We start from the raw sequence: 24523 nt of genomic DNA, 5'->3' as shown, positions 1-24523 counted from the left end.
CAAAAATGAAATACGGCGACCCGATGGTAGTTCAATGCAACGCTGATCAATGAGAATTTTGATGGGCATTTTCGCCAAAAAATCAGTGCCCAATAGGCAAGGAACCGCCAGGGAAGATGAAACGAAAACGGGTCCCGACAATTTGATATCACCAATGCAAATGGACGCCCTAATCTGACCGATAATGCCCAACGATCCCCCGTTAGCGGCGTAAAATGGCACATCCACCGGAAGAAGCGGACGACATTGTACCGGGAGAATATTAAAAATGAGATCCGAAATAATAGTCGCCGATGCCCCCGTGTCCACTAACACCCTGACCTCGACCCCATCAATCGATCCGGTAACGACGGATGAACCCGCTGAGGCAGCCACTATTCTGTGCCCCAATTCCGACCATTTAATGTCTCCCCGGTCCCGGCCGAACCCCCCTCTCCGAACCGAATCCCCGAACTCTACTCGGCTCTCCCTCGTCGCAACGCGACGACCCATACGTGTCGAGTATGCGGGCCAAGCATGTGAGGTGCCGCGACTTGCCGGGGTTTGCAGTGATGACTTGGGGCCTTGGTCGTCGTCCAGCCGAGGTCCCATGGCGCGCTGACGTGGGGCGCGGCAACCGGAGGCCACGTGGCCACGAAGGCCGCAGTTATAGCAGGTGATGACAGTAGTCGGAGATCTCGGTTGCTCCAGCTTGCGGGCCGCTCGCAGAGGCGAACGACCCCCCGACCTCCAGTCCCCCGCTCGTCCCGCGATGAACGCGTCCTCTCGTGGGCTGACGACTTGGGGCACGGTGTCAACCGGACCCGGAGTTGAGGCCACGGCAGCGTTGCAGACGACCCCCTGCTTTCGTTGAAGGACCTCGTGCGCTTGCATGCTCGTGGCGACCCGTAATGAAGAAATATCGGTGTCGTCGGCCGTGTTGATGGGGACCCCCAGGTCCTGCGCCAACTTGAGCAGCTGCTCCAAAACCATCGCATCTTGGCCCTCCTCGTCCATACGAGGGAACGCGGCGTCAGCGAGAGCGAGCAACGCCGTGCGGTAGGCGAGCACGGTCTCCGTGTCCGCCTTCCGTCTTGCGTAGAAATGATGGCGGCACGCCGAGGGAGGACCGTAGACTTTGGCCATGAGAGCCAGCGCATCCTTGAGCGTGGAGCGGTCCGACCTGCGTGCGGACGTGAAGGCCGCGAGCGCGTTGTCGTCCAGCATGGCAGGCAGTGCCCGCAGTGCCGTAGCGTCGGACCAGGCGGACATCTCTTGATGCGCCAAAAATCTGCGCTGAAATTGGCTCCAATCCCCGCCTTCCGCCTTGAATGCTGACAACGTGGGAAGGCGCTGCTGAAAGATAAAGTCGTCCTCCTCCTCGTGCTTCCTCTCTGCCCCCCCGTCGGTGTGTAAGATGGCGGCCCCAGTGGCGGGTGTGTGATGGCGGTCCGCCGCGCGCGTTGGTGACGTCAGCGGCCGCGCATGGAGAACCGCTGCCACGTGGTGATGGCCGTTCCCGCCAAAAGTTGGAGCGGATGAAATGGCGGGAATCGCCAAATCGTTTTGGCGGGAATCTGCAGGGCGACCCTGTAGCACGTCGGCCGCCGTCCCCGCTCCTCCCGACGAGCTGATCTCCGCCAAGATGGACGCGGCGGCGAGCAGCAGCTCCGCCAGACGGGAGTGTGCCTCGCGAAGCACGGTGTCAGTCCCCCGTCGCTCGACCGGCGCCGTCGGTGGATCCTGCCCCGTGGGCAGCTCCTCTTCCTCACCCCCTGATGCCCGCTGGCCCGCGTCGTCGAGGTTGTCCTCGTGGTCAATCCCGTGGGTCCGACGGTTCCTCCTTGTATCCATGCTTGGAGGACCGTTTCACTTCTGACACCAGTTGAAGTATGGGAATTGACGGCAGGAACTTCTTGACGGGTAACACACTTTTATTAAATCCTTTAGGTATCACAATACAACGTGTGGTCTCTCTTCTTCCTCCGACACACTCCACTAATCTCGTGTAAGCTCTAGGCCTCTGGCTACACACAATATACTCGACTCGTGTAAGCCCTATGCCTCTGGCTACACAATACACTCGACTCGTGTAAGCCCTATGCCCTGGCTACACATAGTACATTCGGCTCGTGTAGACCTATGGCTACACCCACTACACTCGCCTCTGGGTTACACAGAGTCCCGGTCCCCTTAGGACAGCGGGGCTAGGTACCGCAGGGCTCTAGGTCTTCATCCCCGTCTTCCTTCTTCGCTGGTTACACACTGCCCTTACGCCTGTGTGCATCCCCTTTTATAGCCCCTGCTCACGAGGGACGGAGCTGATGCGGCGTCGACGTGAGCGTCGTTCCTCAATGACCCAATCACGACGCACTCTCTCTACGATCCGCTTCCCCCAGCGCGTGTTAACATTACTCCACCAATCACACTGCGCTGCCACCTGATCACTCCCTCTCAGCGCGTCACCGCCCACAGCCAATCGGTACCCCGTAACCCACGACCCCGCGCTGACCCCTGATCCTCCACCGTCAGCGCGCGTCACCACCTACACAGCCAATCATCACGCACTGTGCATACGATCCTTAATCCCAGCGCGTATCACCTCTACACTAATGTAGAATTTCCACCACTGCCTCATCAGTGGTTACCTTATGGATAGACCCGGCCTCGTCATAGTAATGTAGAATTTCCACCACTGCCTCATCAGTGGTTACCCTATGGATGAACCCGCCCCCGTCATAGTAATGGAGAATTTCCACCACTGCCTCATCAGTGGTTACCTTATGGATAGACCCGGCCTCGTCATAGTAATGTAGAATTTTCACTAGTGGCTCAGCGCTGCAAATATAAGGGCATCGCCTAATTACTCATTTGAGCCACTGTTAATTTTTTTTAGGGGTGGAGGATTTTTGGTACAAACGATTTGAATTTACAAAGAAGAATATTTATATGGCAGGAGGAATCCGATGAGCTATTAAGCTCTTTATTCACACATGTCCAGTCGGGGCACGGGGTTAGAACGTCACAACAACAAACAGTACAAAAACGCGACAGTCATGCAAAGTACAAGAAAGGTAAACAAACTACCCAAACAACATACAAATACATCGAAACCATCCCCATCCTACCAGACAGAGCCCCACTGAGGTATTCACTTATTTTTCAAAGCGACCTGGCCATCACAAATGATAGCCGCTCAACAAAGTGGAGTGAGGAGAGCCGTCTGTGGTTTTGTCAACGGGAGCGTCGGCGGCTGCGGTGAATCAGTGGCAGAGGTCGCAAACGGGTTTTGATTCCTTACCCGTACCCGTACCCGGCCGCACCAGGGTCGCAAATGGGTACCCGTACCCGGCCAGGTACGGGTAGCCGTATCCTACCCGTACCCGTACCTTACCCGAAATGAGTGACAAACGGTTACTCACCAGTGACTCACGGCCTACCCATACCCGGCCGCACCAGGATCGCAAACGGGTACCCGTACCCGTACCCGGTACGGGTAGCCGGGTATCGGGTAGGGTACGGGTATCGGGTACCCGGTTGTGACCTCTGATCAGTGGAGGTGTGCTGCAGGTGACGGCGTCTGGTGAGAGAAGTCCGTGACTCGTGACTGCCCCCGCCTACTCCCCCCCTCACAACCCCCCCCCCGCCCCCCACATACCCCCCCCCCTCCACCGCCCGCTTTCCCTCGTCCACGCAGACGCAAGTCCCAGGTCGCGGCGGTCGCAACGCGAGCCTCATGCGCGGAGAGATCCAAGAGCTGGAGCAGAACCTGGAGCGCAGGGATCAGGAGCTGGCGGCCGTGGAACAGAACCTGGAGAAAGAGAAAAAGTGGAGTGAGCAGGTACCGGTGTTTTGGGTTTCGGTCGGTTGCACGGTACCGGTGTTTTGTGAGCGGTCGGTTTCACAGTAGAGGTATTTTGCTAATGGTTGGTTCCACGGTACAGGTGTCCACTGTTTCATTGCTTTTATGGCTTTATTTTGGTGATTTTCGATAAGTTTTTTGGTTTGGCCATGTTTGTTTGTTGTAGTACAGAGTTAGACTGATGGCCTTAATCTAAGTTGTCTTGTGGTTGTTGTTGTTTGACTTGCATCCCACTGGGATTTTTGCACATTTTTGTGTACGGTGCTTTTTCTGCAATATTTTACTGTCTTTTCTTGGATTTTCTGTTTGCACTCAGTCACATATTCACTTTAAGATGTTTTCTTGTTCATGTTTTAGTTTTTTTGTTTGTTGCGGTTGCACCCGATTCAAGAGCCGAATGGCTCACAGGGCTATACCTAATAAATGAACTTGTAACTTTAACTTAGTCACTTTAAGATGTTTTCTTGCTCATGTTTTTGTTTTTTTGTTTGTTGCGGTTGCACCCGATTCAAGAGCCGAATGGCTCACAGGGCTCTATACCTAATACTTGAACTTGAACTTGTTAGCAGGCGGCCTGGCTGCGTCACCGCGAGTGATTCACGGTCCGCTTAAACTTTGTGCGGCCCAACGCTGTGCCTTTTCAGCTCTCCAAGAAAATGGAAGAGGCTGAAGGGGAGATTTCTAAGCTGAAGAGAGAGGTAAGGCCACACACGGGCACACACACGTGGGATAATGCATCAATATTTGAGTGTTTTCAGTGTCTTATTTAAAATTACTATCATGGAAAAATGTCATCTGGAAAATCCGTTGAGATGGTAAAGTCACGTAGGTAAAAATAAAAATAAATAATAAAATTGTTGAAATAATAATAGAAATAAAATAATAAATCACGACGTTTCGGGCGCAACACAAGTGTCCGTCATCAGGTGGGACAACCACAGCAAGAAACTAATGCTGAAGTTATAAATTCGTATTAGTTATTTATTTTTGTTGTTTTCTTTTATTTTTACCTACGTGACTTTACCGAAAAAACCTAAGAGTATGAATCCTTGCAGTCACGAAAGCTTCAAATCTAGAATGGTGCATCTCGTTTGCATGGGCGATGCCCAGCTGATGCGACGGTAGCGAGCACGTTACATGGGAAGGGAGCGTTTATAGGGGCTGCATAGAGCGGCTGGTATGATGGTAGCCAGCACGTTACATGGGAAGGGAGACTGCTTAGATCATGGGCAGAGAATGTTAGAAAATGTTGTCCAAGGGTGTTTATCATTGTGTCTGCGAGAATGTTTCGTACGTATGTATGTTGAACTTCTTTCGCACCGTACGTAGCCAACCATGCTTTCAACTTAATTTGGAGCTTTCGTGACTGCAGGAATTACTCTTTGGTTCTTTCGGTAAAGTCACGTATAAAGAGAAAATAATAAATTAAATACTAGCATACGACGTTTCGATTGCAACACAAGCAATCAACATCAGGTATAAATGAAATTGAAACACAAATCTAGTATACTTAGACATGTAATGTAATACAACAGAGAGTCGGATAACATACCAGGGTGTTGACTGTTATGTTATCTGCTGTATTACATTACATTTCTAAGTATACTAGATTTGTGTTTCTATTTCATTTATACCTGATGACGATTGCTTGTGTTGCAATCGAAACGTCGTATGCTAGTATTTAATTTATTATTTTCTCTTTATACGTGACTTTACCGAAAGAACCAAAGAGCAACCATGTTTTATCGGAGGTGCTGGGTAAGGACTAAACACAAAAAGTAGTCCATGCTAGAGCAGCTCTGCGTCTGAGCGAGAGTGTGCCCTGTCAGATCTTTTCCTGTCGAGACAATTACATGCTTATTATTTGGGGGGTGGAGTGGCGACGCATTTGGTAGCGCACTTGCACAATGAACCCTGCGAGCTGAGCTTGATTTGCAAGCCACGGCTAACATCAGTGGCGAGTGATGTACGAACCGATGCTTGCCTCCGCCAATGCCGTATAAACCAGAGAGGTGAAGTATGTTCAAACAACCTCCTCGACCGACACGGTGTGGGGGAGGCCTTCATCCGTTGGTGGATTATGATGTTATACTGGTAGGAACCTCCTGGTTACACCAGCCCACAGGGGATTATTGTGTCCGTCGTGCAGGGAGGGGCTGGGTGGGGAGGGAGGGGCTGGGTGGGGAGGGTGTGGAGGGGCTGGGTGGAGAGGGTGGGGCTGGGTGTGGAGGGGCTGGGTGGGGAGGGTGGGGAGGGGCTGGGTGGGGAGGATGAGGTGTGGATGGGGAGGGCCTGGGTGGGGAGGGGCTGGGTGGGGAGGGTGGGGAGGGGGTGGGAGGGGTGGGGCTGGGTGGGGAGGGGCTGGTCCCCCCGTGGTGCCCTTATAAAACGCAACGTTTAACCTACTCACACCGGCTTGTGCCCGCCCTCACAGTCGACCATATTTACGCAATACACCACGCCGCCGTTGACCCTGCAGGCCATTGACCGAGCAACCCAACGTTCCTACCAGCTCCCTCCGCAGGAATGTGTCAATTCATAAAGGCGCACACAACATTCTTCATACTCTTATTTATTTCTGTCTTGTCCATGTTGTTAATTTCACCGTGTTTTGGTTTGTGCTCGTTTTTTTTCCATCTGATTGCTCCTAAATTTCTCCTTGGTTTCTCTTGACCGCCTTCCTCCCTCCGCCTTGTGTTAAATTCCCGTGGAAAAGAAAAAAAATGTGAAAAAACTGGTAAGCCCTTCGGCGGTAGATACGTGATCATCTGAGTGAGCCTCAATGAGCCCTCATGAGTGCGTGTGTTGTAGCGTGTAGTGGGGGAGCTGTAGTGTAGTCGTTAGCGCTACGCTGCGCTGCGCTACGAATCTGGTGACCCGAGTTTGAGTCCCGCTCACGGCCACCACCAGTGATGATTTTCCGAACCAGTCCTGGGCCTCCCCGAGGTCAACGAAGCCTAAAATGAGTACCTGGTGCGGTGCGTGAGCATCGCCACTCGGGAGACAAAGGCGGTCGGGCGTGGTGCTGGCCACCCACCTCCTCGTGTGCCGTGACGGGCTTCATAGGTGCTCGCTAACAGCACTTTCCCCAACAGTCTGTTAAGGCTATATGGGGGATATTCATTTTTGTAGTGTAGTGGGAAGCGGTCATGTAGTGGTCAGCACACTGCGCTACAAACCCTGCGACTAGAGTTCAATTGCCACTCACGGCCAATGACAGTGGTCAATATTTAAACCGGTCTTGGGCCTCCCTTAGGTCCACTCAGCCTCAAATTAGTACCTTGTGCAACATGTAAACGTTGTCACGAGGGAGACAAAGGTGGTTGTATGTGGTGCTGGTCGCCCACCCTCTTGTTTGCCCTGCCGGCCTTCATAGGTGCTACTCACTAACAACACTTGCCCCAAAAGTTTGTTCAGACTATATGGGGGATCTTTGCCTTTGAAGTGTAGTGTAGGGTGAAACGACCCAACCATCACACTGCCCGGCAGAGGTCGCAACCGGGTACCCGATACCCGTACCCTACCCGATACCCGGCTACCCGTACCTGGCTGGGTACGGGTACCCGTTTGCGACCCTGGTGCGGCCGGGTACGGGTACGGGTAAGGAATCAAAACCCATTTGCGACCTCTGCTGCCCGGCTTCCACAATACACAGCTTATCAGCGAGCCCACCATGACCCTGCCCGGCTTCCATCTTGTACTTAAACAATGGGCAGCACTTAACCGGATCTGCACACACAACGGAAGTTGCGGACACATTTACAAGTGGAGAATAAAAATTAAATACATGTGCGACTGCTACTATGAACACTAAACCACAGAACCGTGTAACTTCACGCTGCCCCAAATATACATTTGATTGCAGTGGGTTGGGTGAGCGAGTGGATGAGTGGGTGAGCGAGTGGATGAGTGGGTGAGCGAGTGGATGAGTGGGTGAGCGAGTGGATGAGTGAGTCAGCGAGTGGGTGGGCTGGGTGTATCTGCAAGTCACCAACTCTCCGACCAAAGCGATTGAATGGCTAACTTCGCTTTGAACCGAATCTGTAACAACGCTCTTCACTTGGCGCATACGAAATCGTCGTCACCTTCGTCAGCATCATCACCAAAATCGGTTACCTCTAAGCGTTTTTTCTTCTCACGGCTCCCTTGACAGAACGACATCCTGCGGCAAGACATCGTGGACTACCAACGCCAAATGGACTCTCAGCGAGAGAGCAAGCGGTCCCGCACCGAAGATGGGGCCGATCTGAAGGCGCAGATCTCGCGAATGAAGCGCGAGATGATGGAGTACCTTGACGACATCCAGGTATTTCATGTTTTTTTTTCACCGGAAAAAAATGGTGTTCGGATCTCCGAGCGAGTCCGCTTGTCGCTAAATACTTTTAGCCGATGTACGCGTGTGCACGGGAGCACGCGCGAGGTCTGGTCCTAAAGGTCCACGGAGTTATTGCAGCGAGCCTCCCCTCACTCGAGGCCACTTCTCCTGGCCTCGGCAGGCACCTAGCCTGGCACAAGGCAAGCGCTGTGGTGACGTCACGGCCACTCGGTGGCGAACGGCAGCTGTTGTCGATGTAGTATGTCAGAATAAGAATATTTATGATAATTGGTTTTTTACCCTTTTATCTGGCAACAAAACTGACACCTTTTTTACGAGGAGTCATGTTTGCATTGACCACAATACCTGCGGTCGGAATGCAAACAAAAAACACAACTCTGATAATGATATGCACTGTCCTTGAAACTGATTGGTCCACACCTGAGACAGCTTTCCTTAGAGCCTAGTCTCACATGGTGTTGGACCAGATGACGCCAAAAGGCGCACAACTCAAAGACAATGCACCATCAGAGTATGAGAGCTCGGGGTGAAGCATTTACACCATTGGAACCTCTTTTTCCAGTAGCAGAATATGATAATTGGTTTCTTACCCTTTTATCTGGCAACAGAACTGACACCTTTTTTACATGGAGTCATGTTTAAATTGACCACAATACCTACGGTCGGAATGCAAACAAAAAACACAACTCTGATAATGTATGCACTATCCTTGAAGTTGATTGGTTCACACCCGAGACAGCTTTCCTTAGAGCCTAGTCTCACATGGTGTTGGATCAGATGACGCCAAAAGGCGCACAACTCAAAGATAATGCACCATCAGAGTATGAGAGCTCGGGGTAAAGCATTTACACCATTGGAACCTCCTTTGCCAGTAGAAAAAATTGTTTTTTTACCCTTTTATCTGGCAACAAAACTGACACCTTTTTCTACAAGGAGTCATGAATATTTATGTCTACTGGAGGAATCCGATGTGCTATAAAGCATTTTTTTCACAGACGTACCGTACACACCCTCGCCCTTCTCCCCCCTTCCCCCCCGGCCTCTGTCGTAGAACCTCACGGAGACGAACGAGCGGCTGGTGACTCAGGCGCAGCAGCTGCAGAAGGAGCTGGAGCAGAGCGCCGTGGACATGGAGCGCATGGCGGAGGAGTACGCGCAGATGAGGGTGCTCGTCCAGCAGAGCGACCTCGTCGTGGATCAACTCCGCCGAGACAAGGAGCACCTGGCCCTCCAGGTCCGCGTTTGTAGATTGTGTGTCGCTGTGCGTGTGTGTAGAGTGTGTGTATCACTTTGTGTGTGTCACTGTCTGTAGAGTGTGGGTGTGTGTGTAGAGAGTGTGTATCACTTTGTGTGTGTCACTGTCTGTAGAGCAGAGGTCGCAAACGGGTTTTGATTCCTTACCCGTACCCGTACCCGGCCGCACCAGGGTACGGGTAGCCGTTCCCTACCCGTACCCTACCCGAAATGAGTGACAAACGGTTACTCACCAGTGACTCACGGCCTACCCGTACCCGTACCCGACCGCACCAGGGTTGCAAACGGGTACCCGTACCCGTACCCGGCCGTGTATGGGTAGCCAGGTATCGGGTAGGGTACGGGTATCGGGTACCGGTTGTGACCTCTGCTGTAGAGTGAGTGTGTGTGTGTGTAGAGTGTGCGTGTGTTTAATACGTAGGCTTTTGCGACCAATGTCATCCATAATACAGGTTGTTTCTTTGGGTTAGATAGCGTAAATATAAATGTGTCGTTAAACCCTCCACCATCCGACAGCCAATTATTAAGGTTTGTCACGTAAACAGAAAATGCCAATGTGTGTGTGTCGAGTGTGTGTGTCACTGTGTAGGGAGTGGTAGTGTAGCGGTTAGCGCGCTGCGCTACGAACCCGGTGATCCGTGTTCGATTTCCGCTCATGGCCAACACCAGTGATGCTTATCTGAACCGGTCCTAGGCCTCTCCTAGATCGACTCAGCCTCAAAATGAGTACCTGGTGCGGTGTGTAGTAAACATCGCTACTGGGGAGACACAGGCAGTCGGGCTTGGTGCTGGCCGCCAACCCACTCATGTGCCGTACCGGCCTTCATAGGTGCTCGCTAACAGCACTTGCCCCAACAGTCTGTTAAGGCTATATGGGGGATCTTTCTCTCTTGTGTAGAGTGTGTATTAGTGTGCGTATAGAGTGTGTCACTGTGGTGGGAGGTTCGTGAAGGACGCTACTGGGTAGTTAGAGGCAGTCGCCCCTCTGAACATCAACGGAGGGCAGAGGAGCGACACTCACAACCACGAGCGGAGTGCCAGGTGGCTAAAATGCAGCAAGTTGGCACCTGGCCTAGCACAGGCACCGTGGTGACGTCACCACCACTTAGTGGCGAATAGCGGGTATTGGTATTGGGTAGGTGGCTTGGTGGGCAGGTGTATGGATAGATGACTGTGTGGCTGGCTGCTTGTTTGGAGGATGGGTGAGTGGGTGACTGAGTTGCTGAGTCACTGGGTGGCCCGCTCTGTGGCTGGCTGGATGGGTGGGAGAGTGGGTGGCGGGGTGGGTGGGTGGGTATGTGGCTTGGTGGTCTGATGTATGGGTAGATAGATGGTTGGGGTGGCTGACTGCTTGTACGGTGAGTGACTGAGTTGCTGCTTAGCTGGGTGGCCCGCTCTGTGGCTGGCTGGATGGGGGATTTGGTGGCTGGGTGGGTAGGTGGGTGGGTATGTGGCTTGGTGGTCTGATGTATGGGTAGATAGATGGTTGGGGTGGCTGACTGCTTGTACGGTGAGTGACTGAGTTGCTGATTAGCTGGGTTGCCTGCTCTGTGGCTGGCTGGATGGGTGGGAGAGTGGGTGGCTGGGTGAGTAGGTAGGTGGGTAGTTGGCTGGGTGGGTAGGTGACTTAGTGGTCTGATGTATGGGTAGATAGATGGTTGGGGTGGCTGGCTGCTTGTTTGGTAAGTGGGTGGCTGAGTTGCTGAGTGGATGGGCCATGAGTATCGGTTAATGTCTGTGTTTGCTTGCTTTTGATGAGCCACTTCCTCTGCCCCACAGGTGCAAGAGCTGAATACTTTGTTGCAAGTGCGCTCCGAGGAAGATGACCCCATCATGCAGGCCGTCAACTCCAAGATAGAAGAGTGGAAGGTCTCACACATTCTCCATTGCTGCTTTCATTGTCGTTATAATTAACAAGCAAACACTCGCCAGAGGTCCACGCGCTTAAATGATGCATGGTGATGATGATTATACTTGGGCTTGTGATGGTGATCATGAGGCTGCTGCTGATCATGATAATGTTGCTGCTGCTGATGATGATGCGACTGCTGGAATTGGTGGTTCTGCTGCTGTGAATGATGGTGATATTCTTTGGTTCTTTCGGTTAAGTCACGTCTATGTGTTCTCTCTCTGTGTGTCCTTGTGATGTCTGTCTGCTTGTATGTCTGTCTATAGTTTTCTAGTTAGATTTTTGTTGCTATTTCTTTTATGCCTGATGACGATTGCTTGTGTTGCAATCGAAAGGTCGTAATATGCTATTATTTAATTTATTATTTTATCTTTAGACGTGACTTAACCGAAAGAACCAAAGAATAATTCCTGCAGTCACGAAAGCTCCAAAATTAAGAATGATGGTGATGCTGGTGATGTTACTTCTGTGGGTGATAATAGTGGGGATGAAAGTATAGATGCGGATGATGATGCTACTGTTGATACTGCTGTAGATGATGACGATAATAATGGTGCCCACCGATGCTGGCAGTTGTGTTGCCGATGCTGCAGCTGTTGCTTCTGCTGTTGAGGATTACGATGATGATTCTGCTGCTGCTGCTATTGTTGATGTCTCAACTGTAGACGTTGGTGATGATGGAACCACATCCGCTGGTGCACCCATAGAAGCACTATCCAGGCTCAAAATCCTGCTTAACTTCCGAACTCTGACGAGATCGGACGGATTCTGGACGATTTTATGAAAGGCTATGATGATGATATTGCTTCTAGATTTGAAGTTTTCGTGACTGCAAGGGTCAATACTCGTTGTTTTTTTCGGTAAAGTCACGTAGGTAAAAAATTAAATAAAAATAAATTAAATCACGACGTTTCGGAGGCAACACAAGCTTCCGTTTTCAGGTGGCACCGTCACAGCAAGATTATTTGACACAGTGATTTAATTTATTAAATCCTTTATATTAAGTTCGCTTGCTTGCTTGCTTGCGCGCTTACGACCGTGCAAATCTTTCGGTCGTTTTTTAACCCACTTCCGTGATCCAATCGAGCTGATATTTTGCACACAGACTCGTTGTGCGTGACAATGAATTTTCGTGAATTTTTTTCCCCAAAATTTTACACTTTTTAGGAAAAAAAAATGATATTTAAATACCAATTGCTTAATGGTGGCAGGCAATCATATGACCCATAGGTGGCAGCCATCTCAAGCCAGTGGACGAGAGGACTCTAGCCGCCACGCATATAAAGGATTTATAGTGAAACACTTTGTTTTTAAGGGTTAATTTATTTTTATTTTATTTTTTACCTACGTGCCTTTACCGAAAAAACCAAAGAGATGATATTGCTGCTGCTGCTGCCGTTGTGACTGCTGCTGCTGCTGCGGCTGCTGCTGAACGTTGCTCACCCATCCATGCGTGTGCCGCCTTGCGCCCCCCCCCCTCTTCCGTGCGGTTTGTTGCAGTCGCTTCTGGTGGGCAAGGATGAGGAGCTGCTCGAGTATCAGAAGAGAGTGCGCGACCTCCAGGAGAGGCTCAAGGCCACACAGCTCGACTCGGACAAGCAGAGCATCGTCGCGTTGCAGCAGGTACCTCCCTCCGTGGCCCGTATCGTGTTTCCGTCTGTTCTCCCGTAACACTGCAAAGTGTTTCATCGCGCGGATCGGATACGTAACGCGACGAGCGTGGTAGGGAACGCGTTCTTTTTGTGTTGCGCGGACGCGGATTGGATATGCAGCGCGATCGTGCGAATGGAACTACGTCGCAGCGAGTAATAATAATAATTCAATTTGCAACGCGCGTAAATTTGCGGATGTAACGGCCGCAACTCAGAGGCGCGGAGCCAAGCTCAGAATCGCTCGAAAGCACGTGGTTATAGAGGTGAGTTTTTAAGTGTCTCTTGAAGGAGGCGATTAAGGTGATGCTGAGAATGTACATTTCATTAAAGCATGTTTTAAAAAAAGTTTTTTAAATATTGCTGATGTATGTTGAACTTCTTTCGCACCGTACGTAGCCAACCGTGCGAATCGGAGGTGCGGGGGGAAGGACAGGCAAACTAAATACAAAAATCAGTTCTAAAGAAATGAGTTCTCAATCTAGATGATTTCAAAGTGCATAGCTTCAGTGGCTTCCCAATTTCGGAAGGAAGAGCATTCCAGACGGCCGCGAAAGCGCACGATGCGGTGACCGCCTTTGTTGGATAGCTAGCCAAAAGCCGCTCTTGCGAGGATGACCGGAGTTTGTGTGATGGTTTATGCTCCTTGACGAGCTCAGCGAGGTATCGTGGTTCATTTGTGGCAAGGACTTTGTGTGTGATGGCGAGATGTTAACTACCTCGCCTGGCATGCAGGAGGTCGTGGATTCAATCGTAACCCTGACACCTGTATTTTTGGAGTTTGCATGTTTCTCTCCCCGTGGTCGCGTGGATTTATCTCCGGATCCTCCGGTGTTTCACTCCACATTTAGAATCTTACCGTTCACATTGCAAACAAAGACAATTTAAAATGAAAATAATAAGGTTACATTTTATACTGTGCAGTGTTAAAATTTAAAACTGCTCTAAATAAAATAAACAATCATCATCAGATGTGAAATCCTGATGATGATTGCTTGTGTTGCAGCCGAAACGTCGTGAGAATTTTATTGTTTTATATTTTATTCTTTTATTATTTCCCTTCTACGTGACTTTACCGAAAGAACCAAGAATATGAATCCCTGCAGTCACGAAAGCTTTAAATAAATCAATAAACGTCGTGGACTGAATGCATATCTTATTATAAATTTCATTTTTATTTCGCATAGTTGGCTACGTTTGGTGCGAAAAAGTCCAACATACATACTGGAGATCGTTAAATGCATGATTTATTCATAATTATTCATAAATGTTAGTGCATTTATTGATTAATAAATCCAAAGTCCGTTCTACTGTAACCCGAATTCGATTCCCGTTCATGGCCAACACCAGTGACGATTATCTGAGGCGGTCCTGGGCCTCCCCTAGGTCGACTCAGCCTCAAATGAGTACCTGGTGTGACGTGTTAACATCACTGCAACGGGATTTGAACCGTGGCGTTAAAATAATTGTTATTATCATGACCCCGGGCTGCGAATTCTACGGGGGCCAAACAAAAAACTGTCTCTCTGTCTGTCTCCCGCGGCCGCCCACCCACCCGCCCATCCACCTACCCACCCACCCGCCCGCCCACCCACCCACCCGCCCACCCACCTGCCCACCTGCCCACCCACCCGCCCGCCCGCCCACCCGCCCACCCACCTGCCCACCCGCCCACCCGCCCACCCACCCACCCGCCCACCCACCCGCCCACCCACCCGCCCACCCACCCACCCGCCCGACCGCCCTCATCTGCCAGGCGCTGCAAGTTCGTGAGCAGCAGGTGGAGCTCCTCGCGGAGCAGATGGGGCAGCACACGGCCGAGATGGAGAGGAACGCCGCCGTCATGGAGGAGATGAGGGACCAGCTGCAGCAGCACCAGGGTGGGCTACACGTGGCCGGGGGGAGGCGGGGGGGGGGGGCGGTGCCAGCGTGGGATGGGAGCGCGGTGCGATGGAGCAGTACGGAAGGGAGGGGTCGGCAGAGGTCACAAACGGGTTTTGATTCCTTACCCGTACCCGTACCTGCCCGCACCAGGGTCGCAAATGGGTACCCGTACCCATACCCGGCTGGGTACGGGTAGCCGTTCCCTACCCGTACCCTACCCGAAATGAGTGACAAACGGTTACTCACCGGTGACTCACGGCCTACCCGTACCCGTACCCGGTCGGGTACGGGTAGCCGGGTATCGGGTAGGGTACGGGTATCGGGTACCCGGTTGCGACCTCTGGGGGTCGGTGGGAGGGGGCAGTTACTGAGGGCAGCGCGGGGAAGCAACGTGCGAGGGCAGCATGGTGGGAAGGCATGTTTCAGGCCTCATGGTGGTGAGGAGAGGGGGCGGGGGGGGGGGGTATGGGGCAGCAAATGAGGACAAGTACGGAAGGGCGATATGGAGGAGAGGTCAAGCAGGAAGTATAGGGGCCTGCACGATGGGAAGCAGTACGGGGCAGTACTGAGGATAACACAGGGAGGCAATCTGGTTGAGGCATAACAGGAGGGCATTACAGAGCGCAGTATGGGGGGGGGGGGGGGGGGCCAGTGCAGATGCACATCTTGCTAAGAGCGGCACACAGGGTGCATGATTTTTGTGTTTTATACTGCCGATGGTGCTGCTGCCATTGCTGTTGATGCTTGTGATTATATTACAAATGGCTGACTTAACTGACTATCATTCATTGGTTGCCGCCGCCGCTGTTGCTGCTGCTGCTTCTGTTACTCTTGCTGTTGCTTCTTCTGTGGCTGCTCCTATTGCTACTTTGCTACTGCTTTTGCATCTTCCATTGCCGCCGCTACTATGCCTGTTTCTGCTGCTTCCGCTTATGATTTTGTCACTGCTGGTCCTGCTGCTTATACTTCTGCTGCTACTGTTGCCACCGATGCTGCTATTGCTACTCCTCTCGCTGCTGCTGATCTTGCTATTGCTACTTCTGTTGCTACCGCTGCTGCTGTTGCTATTGCTACTGCTGCCACAGCTGCGCCCTCGTCGCAGGCTTTCCAGAACTCTACGCTGCGCGGGCGGCTGGCGGAGCTGGAGGGGAGGCTGCGGCAGGCGGAGGAGGTGGCGCGAGCGGCGGACGCGGACGCTGCAGAGAAGGACCGGCAGCTCATCGACGCGCTGGCCCGCATGCGCCAATACGAGGCCGTGCGTCCCGCGAATACGCCTCCCAAGCCTCCCCGAGACACGACGCGCACGACACGCACGACATGCAAAACGCGCAAATGAGTGCAGGTTTTGTGCTGTGCGGCGTTCCCCGATGCGAACCGGCTCGCGTTTGGCGCTGTGCAGAAACGGGTGACCCACAGATTCACTCGGGGAGACCCCCCCCCTCCCTCCCCCCCAGGCTCGCACAGACACCCCCATAGATTCACTGAGAGGTCCAGACACACATAGAGAGATCCCTTGCCTCGCGTACGGGTGTTTGTGTGAGTCTGCGGGTCCCTAAGTGGATCTGCGGATCCCTATGTGGTTATATTGGACTGTGTGCGAGTCTACGGGACCTTTTTTTTTATTGTCCTTCCCCCGCACCTCCAATGACCACAGTTTGCTACGTTCGGTGCGAAAGAAATTCAACATACATACATATGTGAGTCTATCCCTATGTGGGTTTATGGATGTCCGTGTGAGTCTGCTGATCCTTATGTGAGTCTATGATACTTACATGGGTATGTGGGCCTCTGTGTGAGCCTACGGGTCACATGTGAGGGATTGTTCTTCATTAGGTATACGGATATCTCTGTGAGTCTGTGCTCTCAATCTCACACACGCACATAGCCCTAGGAATATCCTTGCGTGTGTGTGCGTGTAGGGAGCGGTTAGCGCGCTGCACTACGGACCCGGCCACCCGAGTTTGATTCCTGCTCACGGCCAACACCAGCGACAATTATCTGCGCCGATCCTGGGCCTCCCCCTAGATCGACTCGGCCTCAAATAAGTACCCATGTGCGGTGTGTAAACATCGCCACTTGGGGAGTCAAAGGCAATCGGGCGTGGTGCTGTCCACCCACCCTCTTCCTGTGTCAGCCTTCATAGGTGCTGCTACTCGCTAACAGCACTTGCCCGAACAGGCTGTTAAGTTTAACACGTATGAGGCTTTCGCGACCAATATTATTCATAATCAAGGTTTTTGGGTTTAGATCGCGTTATTTATAAGTGTGTCGTAACCCTCCACCACCCGACACGGCCAATCAGCAAAAAAAGTGTCACGTTGACAAAAGACAAAATAGTTCACTGCTTTAGCCCCACACCGATGTGTTGAAGCGTGAAACCACAACATTTACAATTTTTGAGTAGTACGACGTTTCGCTGGTAATTGCATCCAGCATCATCGGGCAATTCGCCAGAATGGTGAGGCTCTGCTCTGGCTCCCGGTCTTAAATAGAGCAGCAGCAGCAGATTGACATCATCATTTAACTCATCAGGTGCAACGATTTTAGGCGGGTTATTGTAATTATATACTAGATTAGTAATCAGGCAATTTATAGTCGTAGGTTTTTACCCTTTTAAACTGGTACAAAACTGACACCTTTATTCAAGGCATCATGTTTGCAATAACCACAACACAAGCAGTCAAAAAAGCAAACAAAAAGAAACAACTCTGATAATGATAATAATATGTACTGCCCTTGAAGTTGATTGGTCCACACCCGAGACGGCTTTCTTTAGAGCCTAGTCCCCATTGGTGTTGGACCAGATGACGCCAGAAGGCGTACAACTCAAACACAGTGCAATATCAGAGTATTGAGTGCTCGGGGTAAGCATTTACACTACGAGATCTCTTTTACCAGTGGCAAAATATAGTCGTAGGTAAAAGAGATCTCACAGTGAATCGGGCAATTGTTACGATGCGAGTTGTAGATTAGTAATCAGTTGTAATGTGTGTTATTGTAATTATATTCTACGTTAAGGCTACACGGAGGGGGGGGGATCTTTGTCTTTGCAGGGAGAGTACGGCCTTGTGGAGGCCGTGGCGGACATCAAGGTGTGCCAGCAACAGGTGCGCACGCGCGACGGCACCGTGGAGACGCTCACGCGCGACCTCAACGCCCTCGAGATGCGGCTCAACGACATGCTGGATGAAAACGATGAGCTGCGCTCCCGCCTCGGTGACCAGCCGTCTGTCCGTGTGTGTGTCTCTGTCGCTGTGTGTGTGTGTGTCTCTGTGTCTGTGTGTGTGTGTTTCTCTGTCTCTGTGTGTGTGTGTCTCTCTGTCTCTGTGTGTGTGTGTGTCTCTCTGTGTCTCTGTGTCTGTGTGTCTGTGTGTGTCTCTGTGTCTGTGTGTGTCTCTGTCTCTGTGTGTGTATCTCTCTGTCTCCGTGTGTGTGTCTCTGTGTCTGTGTGTGTGCGTCTCTCTGTCGCTGTGTGTGTGTCTCTGTGTCTGTGTGTGTGTGTCTCTCTGCCTCTGTGTGTGTGTGTCTGTGTGTCTGTGTGTCTCTCTGTGGCTCTGTGTGTCTGTCTGCGTGTGTCTGTCTGTGTCTGTCCGTGTGTGTGTCTCTGTGTGTGTGTCTCTGTGTCTGTGTGTGTGTGTCTCTGTGTCTGTCCGTGTGTGTCTCTGTCTCTCTGTGTGTGTGTGTCTCTGTGTCTGTTTGTGTCTCTCTGTGTGTCTCTGGCTCTGTGTGTCTTTGTTTTGTCTGTGTCACTCTGTGGCTCTGTGTGTCTGTCTGTGTGTGTCTGTCTGTCTGTGTGTGTATGTTTCTCTCTCTGTGTCTGTGTGTCTCTGTGTGTGTGTGTATGTGTCTCTCTGTGTTTCTCTGTGACTCTATGTGTCTGTGTGTCTGCCTGTGTCTGTCTGTGTGTGTATGTCTCTCTCTCTGTGTGTCTGTGTGTGTGTCTCTCTGTGTGTCTGTGTATGTGCGATCACCCACCCCCTCGCGCGCCGTGCTGGCCTTCATAGGTGCTACCTGCTAACGGCACTTGCCTCAACAGTTTGTTAAGGCTATCGGGGTGATCTTTGTCGCGTGTGTCTGCGCCCATCTCCCGTGCCAGGTCTGGAGTCCAAGTCTGTGGTTGACCTCACAGAGATCAGGAAGAATAAAGCGCTGACTCAGCAGCGTTACCGAGCCGAGAACCAGGTGCTCCTGAAGGAGGTAAGTCCTCTGCTGCACACCAACACCGCTTCAGTGGCTATGAGATGTTAACTAGCTCGCCTGGTGTACAGGAGGTCGTGGGTTCTATCCCGACCCCAACGCCTGCTAGATATTTTGAGTTTGCGTCTCTCATCATCATCACCGTGGCTTGGAGATGTTAACTACCTCACCTGGTATACAGGAGGTCGTGGGTTCGATCCCGACCCCAACGCCTGCTGGATATTTGGAGTTTGCATCTCTCATCATCACCACAGTGGCTATGAGATGTTAACTACCTCGCCTGGTGTACAGGAGGTCATTGGTTCGATCCCGACCCTGACGCCTGGATATTTGGAGTTTGCGTCTCTCATCATCATCACGGTGGCTAGGAGATGTTAACTACCTCGCCTGGTATACAGGAGGTCGTGGGTTCGATCCCGACCCTGACGCCTGGATATTTGGAGTTTGCGTCTCTCATCATCATCACGGTGGCTATGAGATGTTAACTACCTCGCCTGGTGTACAGGAGGTCATTGGTTCGATCCCGAGCCTGACGCCTGGATATTTGGAGTTTGCGTCTCTCATCATCATCACAGTTGCTAGGAGATGTTAACTAGCTCGCCTGGTATACAGGAGGTCGTGGGTTCGATCCCGACCCTGACACCTGCTGCTGTATATTTGGAGTTTGCGTCTCTCATCATCATCACGGTGGCTAGGAGATGTTAACTACCTCGCCTGGTACACAGGAGGTCGTGGGTCCGATCCCGACCCCAACGGCCGTACATTTTGGAGTTTGGATGTTCTCCGCGTCACGTGGACTTTTCTCCGGGTTTTCCAGTTTGTCCCTCCTCCATATACAGAAACGTGCATTTAGAGTATTTGGCTGCGATACATTTCCACGCGATAAGCTACTACGTTGAGCTGTCATTTGTGGCGAGATCGCTTCGGGAAAAGAAGCTAATAGCTCAGTGGTCCTTACGTGGTCAAATAAAAAATAAAAATCATAGTTAGCAGTATTCTTGGTTCTTTCGGTAAAGTCACGTAGAAGGGAAATAATAAAATAATAATGAATAAAAGAAAATCTTGCCGTGCTTTTCACACCTGATGATTATTGCTTGTGTTGCAATCGAAACGTCGTGAGAATTGTATTGTTTTATTTTTTTAATAATTGTATTATTTCCCTTCTACGCGACTTTTACCGAAAGAACCAAGACTATGAATCCCTGCAGTCACGAAAGCTTTAAATCGAAATTCAGTTAGCAGTAGTTACAGAAGTGCATAGGCCCCAGTGGCTTCCTCGAATGACGTCGGTCGCTCTGCTTTGTCCGCGTGCTCGCAGATCGAGCGGCTGGAGGAAGAGCGGCTGACGCACAAGAAACAAATACGAAAGCTCGCGCAAGACAGGGGTCAGAGAGCAGCCTCCATTGGTGAGCTGGGGTGGGGGGCCGGGGGGGGGGGGGGGCAGAGGTCGCAAACGGGTTTTGATTCCTTACCCGTACCCGTACCCGGCCGCACCAGGGTCGCAAACGGGTACCCGTACCCTACCCGATACCCGGCTACCCGTACCCGGCCGGGTATCGGGTAGGGTACGGGTACCCGATTGCGACCTCTGGGATGAAGCCATGTTGCAGGCGCGGGTGGGTTGATTCTAGGAACTTGAATTGTGAGAAGAGACAAGACGTTGGGAAATTAGTGAGAAACGGTGATTCGCCAGTGACTCACGGCCTACCCGTACCCGTACCCGGCCGTACCAGCGAAACGTCGTACTCAAAAATTGTAAATGTTGTGGTTTCACGCTTCAACACACCGGTGGGCTAAAGTAGTGAACTATTTTGTTATTTGTCAACGTGACACTTTTTTACTGATTGGCCATGTCGGGTGGTGGAGGGTTACGACACATTTATAAATAATGAGATCTCACCCAAAAACGTTTATTATCAATTGTGTTGTATCGTTTGTTGTTGTAACTTTCTGATCCGCCCCCACTGGACATCTTTGAAAAAGGGGTTTTATAGTTGATCGGATTCCTCCAGTGAAAATAAATATTCTGATTCTGAGTCTGGTTATGATATCACTCACCACTGATGTTATCAGAAACGTAATCTTACTGGTAGGAACCTCCTGGTTACACCAGCCCACAGGGGATTATTGTGTCCGTCATGCAGGGAGGGGTTGGGTGGGGAGGGGCTGGGTGGGGAGGGTAGGGCTGGGTGGGTCGTGGGAAGGGTGGGGCTGGGTGGGGTGGGGCTGGTCACCCCGTGGTGCCCTTATAAAACTCAACGTTTAACCTACTCACGCCGGCTTGTGCCCGCCCTCACAGTCGGCCATATTTACGGAATACACCACGCCGCCGTTGGCCCTGGCCATTGACCGAGCAACCCAACGTTCCTACCAGCTCCCTCCGCAGGAATGTGTTTATTTAGGCTGGAGGAATCTGATGAGCTATGAAGCTCTTATTTCACAGATGTGGATGGAAATCAGGCTTAGGTGGACAGGTTTGCAATGCAAGCATTTGTGCTTTAATTCCGGATTCCCTTCAATATGGTCCTGATTGTCATATTGAGAATACTTGGCTTTGTGCCAATCGGCAGCATCTTTGGTGTGTGTGTGCATGTGTGGAATGTGGGGAGCGGGAGTGTAGTGGTTAGCGCGTTGTGCTACGAACCCGGCGACCCGAGTTTGATTCAGACCAATAAAACGGTGGTGAATGTCACTTGATACAGCAAATCTGGCTGTGACGGTCCCACCTGATGACGGAGACTTGTGTTGCCTCCGAAACGTCGTGTTTTTATTATTTTATTTTATTAATTTTAATTTCATTTTTTTACCTACGTGACTTTACCGAAAAAACTAAGAGTATAATGTTTGAACCTTTACTGCGCCTCCCTTAGGTAGACTCAGACTTAAATTATTAATTGCTGGATTGGGTAAACATTAGCACTGGGGAGACAAAGGCGGTCGGGTGTAGTGTCTGCAAACCCACCCCCCTTTGTGCGCCGTGCCGGCCTTCGTAGGTGCTCGCTAACAGCACTTGCCCAAACAATGTGTTAAAGGCTATCCGGAGGAACTTTGTCTTTGCGTGTACACGTGTGTCTTAAGTATTCACGTGCTGTCCCTCCCGCCGGCAGGCTTGCTGGCAGACGACTTGAACCTGAGCGATGACTTGGCAGAGGGTGGAACGACTTCTAAGAAATCGGAAAGCGTTTGGACAAAGGCCGACATGGAGCGACTGAGCAGGAAGGTGAGTGTGTGTGGGTGTTTGTGAGCACTTCACGTGGCCTCAAGGTGCACATAGCCTGGCACAAGCGTCGTGGTGACGTCACCGCCACTTAGTGGCGAATGGCGATTGTTGTGAGCATGTGCAAGGGCGTAATGGTGGCGGGATGTTTACTACCTCGCCTGGCATGCAGAAGGTCATGGGGTCCGATCCTGACCCTGACGCCTGCTGTATATTTGCAGTTTGCATGTCTCTCTCTCATAATCACTTGGTCATGTGCATTTTTCTCCAGGGCTTCCAGTTTTTCCCTCCACATTTATAATCAACGTGCGTTTAGAGTGTTTGGCCGCTATAAATGTCCACGCGATAAGCCACTTCGTTGAGCTATCATTTGTGGCCAGGTCGCTTCTGAAAAAGATCCATATAGCTCAGTGGGGCCTGACCTTGTGAAATAAAAAAAAAAGCTGTCTAGTTTGTTTTGTTTATTGGTGTGTATAGGTGATTCTTAACAAAGGCAAAGATGCCCCGTATACCCATACATAGACTCTTGGGTCAGGTGCTGTGTTTTTGCGAGCACCTATTAAGGCTGGCACGGCGCACAAGTGGGTGGTGTGGCCGTGGTAGTGGTTGGGGCGCTACGCCACAGACCTGGCTACCTGGGTTTGATTCTCGGTCATGACGACCACATGGGACGAGTGATAATCTGTTCACCTCTGGGTCAAGGCTACACGGGAGGGGATCTTCGTCTTTGTTGCTTGTATATATGTATGCTCGATGATGTAGATGATGTAGCCGGTGTAACTGGTGTTGACATCATGATGTTAAAAATGTAGATGATGTAGATGCTATATTAAACTGTTGCTATCATGCATATTGATGATGATGTTTGAAATGTAGATGGTATATATAACTGGTGTTGACATCGTCCATATGATGATGATGTTTTGAAGATGTAGATGATGTAGATTGTATATGTAACTGGTTTTGACATCGTCCATATTAATGATGTTGAAGATATAGATAATGTAGATGGTATATGTAATTGGTGTCGACATCTTCCATATGATGATGACGATGATGTAAAAAATGACGATGTAGCCGTTGTAACTGGTATCGGCGGTGACAACGATCATCACGTCGACCGTGTAGACGGCAGCGACAGCGGTAACAGTGGGACTTTAACCCCCCGGCTGGGCACGTCACACCACCGTGCCACTTCCCTGCCATCATGGACCCATTACTTGCAGGTGGAGCAGCTGTGTCAGGAGCTGGAGCACAGGGAGAAGGAGCTGGCCGAGAAGTCCAAGGAAGGCGCGAGCCTCCGGCATCAAGGTATGGCACTGGGGCCACAGGCCGGCTGGGGCGACACGGGGCGCTTACGCACGTGGGCCGTGGTGCCGTGGTGGCGAGATGTTAACTACCTCGCCTGGTATACAGGAGGTCGTGGGTTCGATCCCGACCCTGACGCCTGCTGCTGTATATTTGGAGTTTGCGTGTCTCACTCTCATCAGATGTTGACTACCTCGCCTGGTACGCAGCAGGTCGTGGGTTCAACCCTTACGCCTGCTGCTGCTGTATATTTGGAGTTTTCATATCTCTCATCATCATCACGGTGGCTTGGAGATGTTAACTACCTCACCTGGTGTGCAGGAGGTCGTGGGTTCAACCCTGACGCCTGCTGCTGAATATTTGGAGTTTTCGTGTGTCATCATCACGGTGGCTAGGAGATGTTAACTACCTCGCCTGGTGTACAGGAGGTCGTGGGTTCGATCCCGACCCTGACGCCTGCTGCTGTATATTTGGAGTCTGCGTGTTTTCCATGTGGTCGCGTGGATTTTTGTCTGGTTCCTCCGGTTTTTCCCTCCATATTTGGAAACCTGCCTTTAGAGTGTTTGGCTGCAATAAATTTCCACGTGATAAGCCACTTCGTTGAGCTATCATTTGTGGCCAGGTTGCTTCTGAAAAAGAAGCTAATAGTTCAGTGGGCCTTACCTGGTAAAATTAAAATAGTTTAATTTTAGTTCATTGAGGGCGTTTGAAACACAATAACAAGTATCTTCACGTCTCTCTCTCGTATTATTGCTCACAGTCTATCCCAATCTCTTCCTCTTCTGCCGATGCTGCTGCTGCTACATTGTTTCCCTCTGCTGATGCTTTGCCTGCTTCTCCTGCTGCTGTTTCTGACGCTCTCCTGCCTGCCGTTCCTGATGCCCCTTGCGCTACCTGCTGGTCCTGCCACTGCCGCTCCTGTCATCCT

The 24523-nt window shown here is 51.2% G+C and overlaps 1 protein-coding gene across 4 annotated transcripts in view; it reads left to right on the top strand.

The window, feature by feature from the left end:
- The window catches only part of LOC133360368 (centrosomal protein of 290 kDa-like), a 102056-nt gene that overhangs the window by 13987 nt on the left and 63546 nt on the right, over window positions 1-24523 (top strand). For all 4 annotated transcript variants that reach the window (XM_061579052.1, XM_061579051.1, XM_061579049.1 and 1 more), the window contains 13 exons: window positions 3677-3820; window positions 4486-4539; window positions 7995-8147; window positions 9229-9411; window positions 11211-11300; window positions 12841-12963; window positions 14746-14869; window positions 15959-16128; window positions 17927-18089; window positions 18970-19070; window positions 20389-20476; window positions 22178-22290; window positions 23514-23598. In XM_061579052.1, coding sequence (XP_061435036.1) covers window positions 3677-3820; window positions 4486-4539; window positions 7995-8147; window positions 9229-9411; window positions 11211-11300; window positions 12841-12963; window positions 14746-14869; window positions 15959-16128; window positions 17927-18089; window positions 18970-19070; window positions 20389-20476; window positions 22178-22290; window positions 23514-23598 — 1591 coding nt within the window. The remainder of the gene's footprint in view (window positions 1-3676; window positions 3821-4485; window positions 4540-7994; window positions 8148-9228; window positions 9412-11210; window positions 11301-12840; window positions 12964-14745; window positions 14870-15958; window positions 16129-17926; window positions 18090-18969; window positions 19071-20388; window positions 20477-22177; window positions 22291-23513; window positions 23599-24523) is intronic.

The sequence above is a fragment of the Lethenteron reissneri genome, chromosome 68 (genome assembly GCF_015708825.2).
Source record: "Lethenteron reissneri isolate LAM-NWPU_2019-01 chromosome 68, ASM1570882v1, whole genome shotgun sequence".
NCBI classification, from domain to species: Eukaryota; Metazoa; Chordata; class Hyperoartia; order Petromyzontiformes; family Petromyzontidae; genus Lethenteron; species Lethenteron reissneri.
The sequence above is the reverse complement of the archived record's forward strand: the minus strand, read 5'-3'. Positions and strand labels throughout refer to the sequence as shown.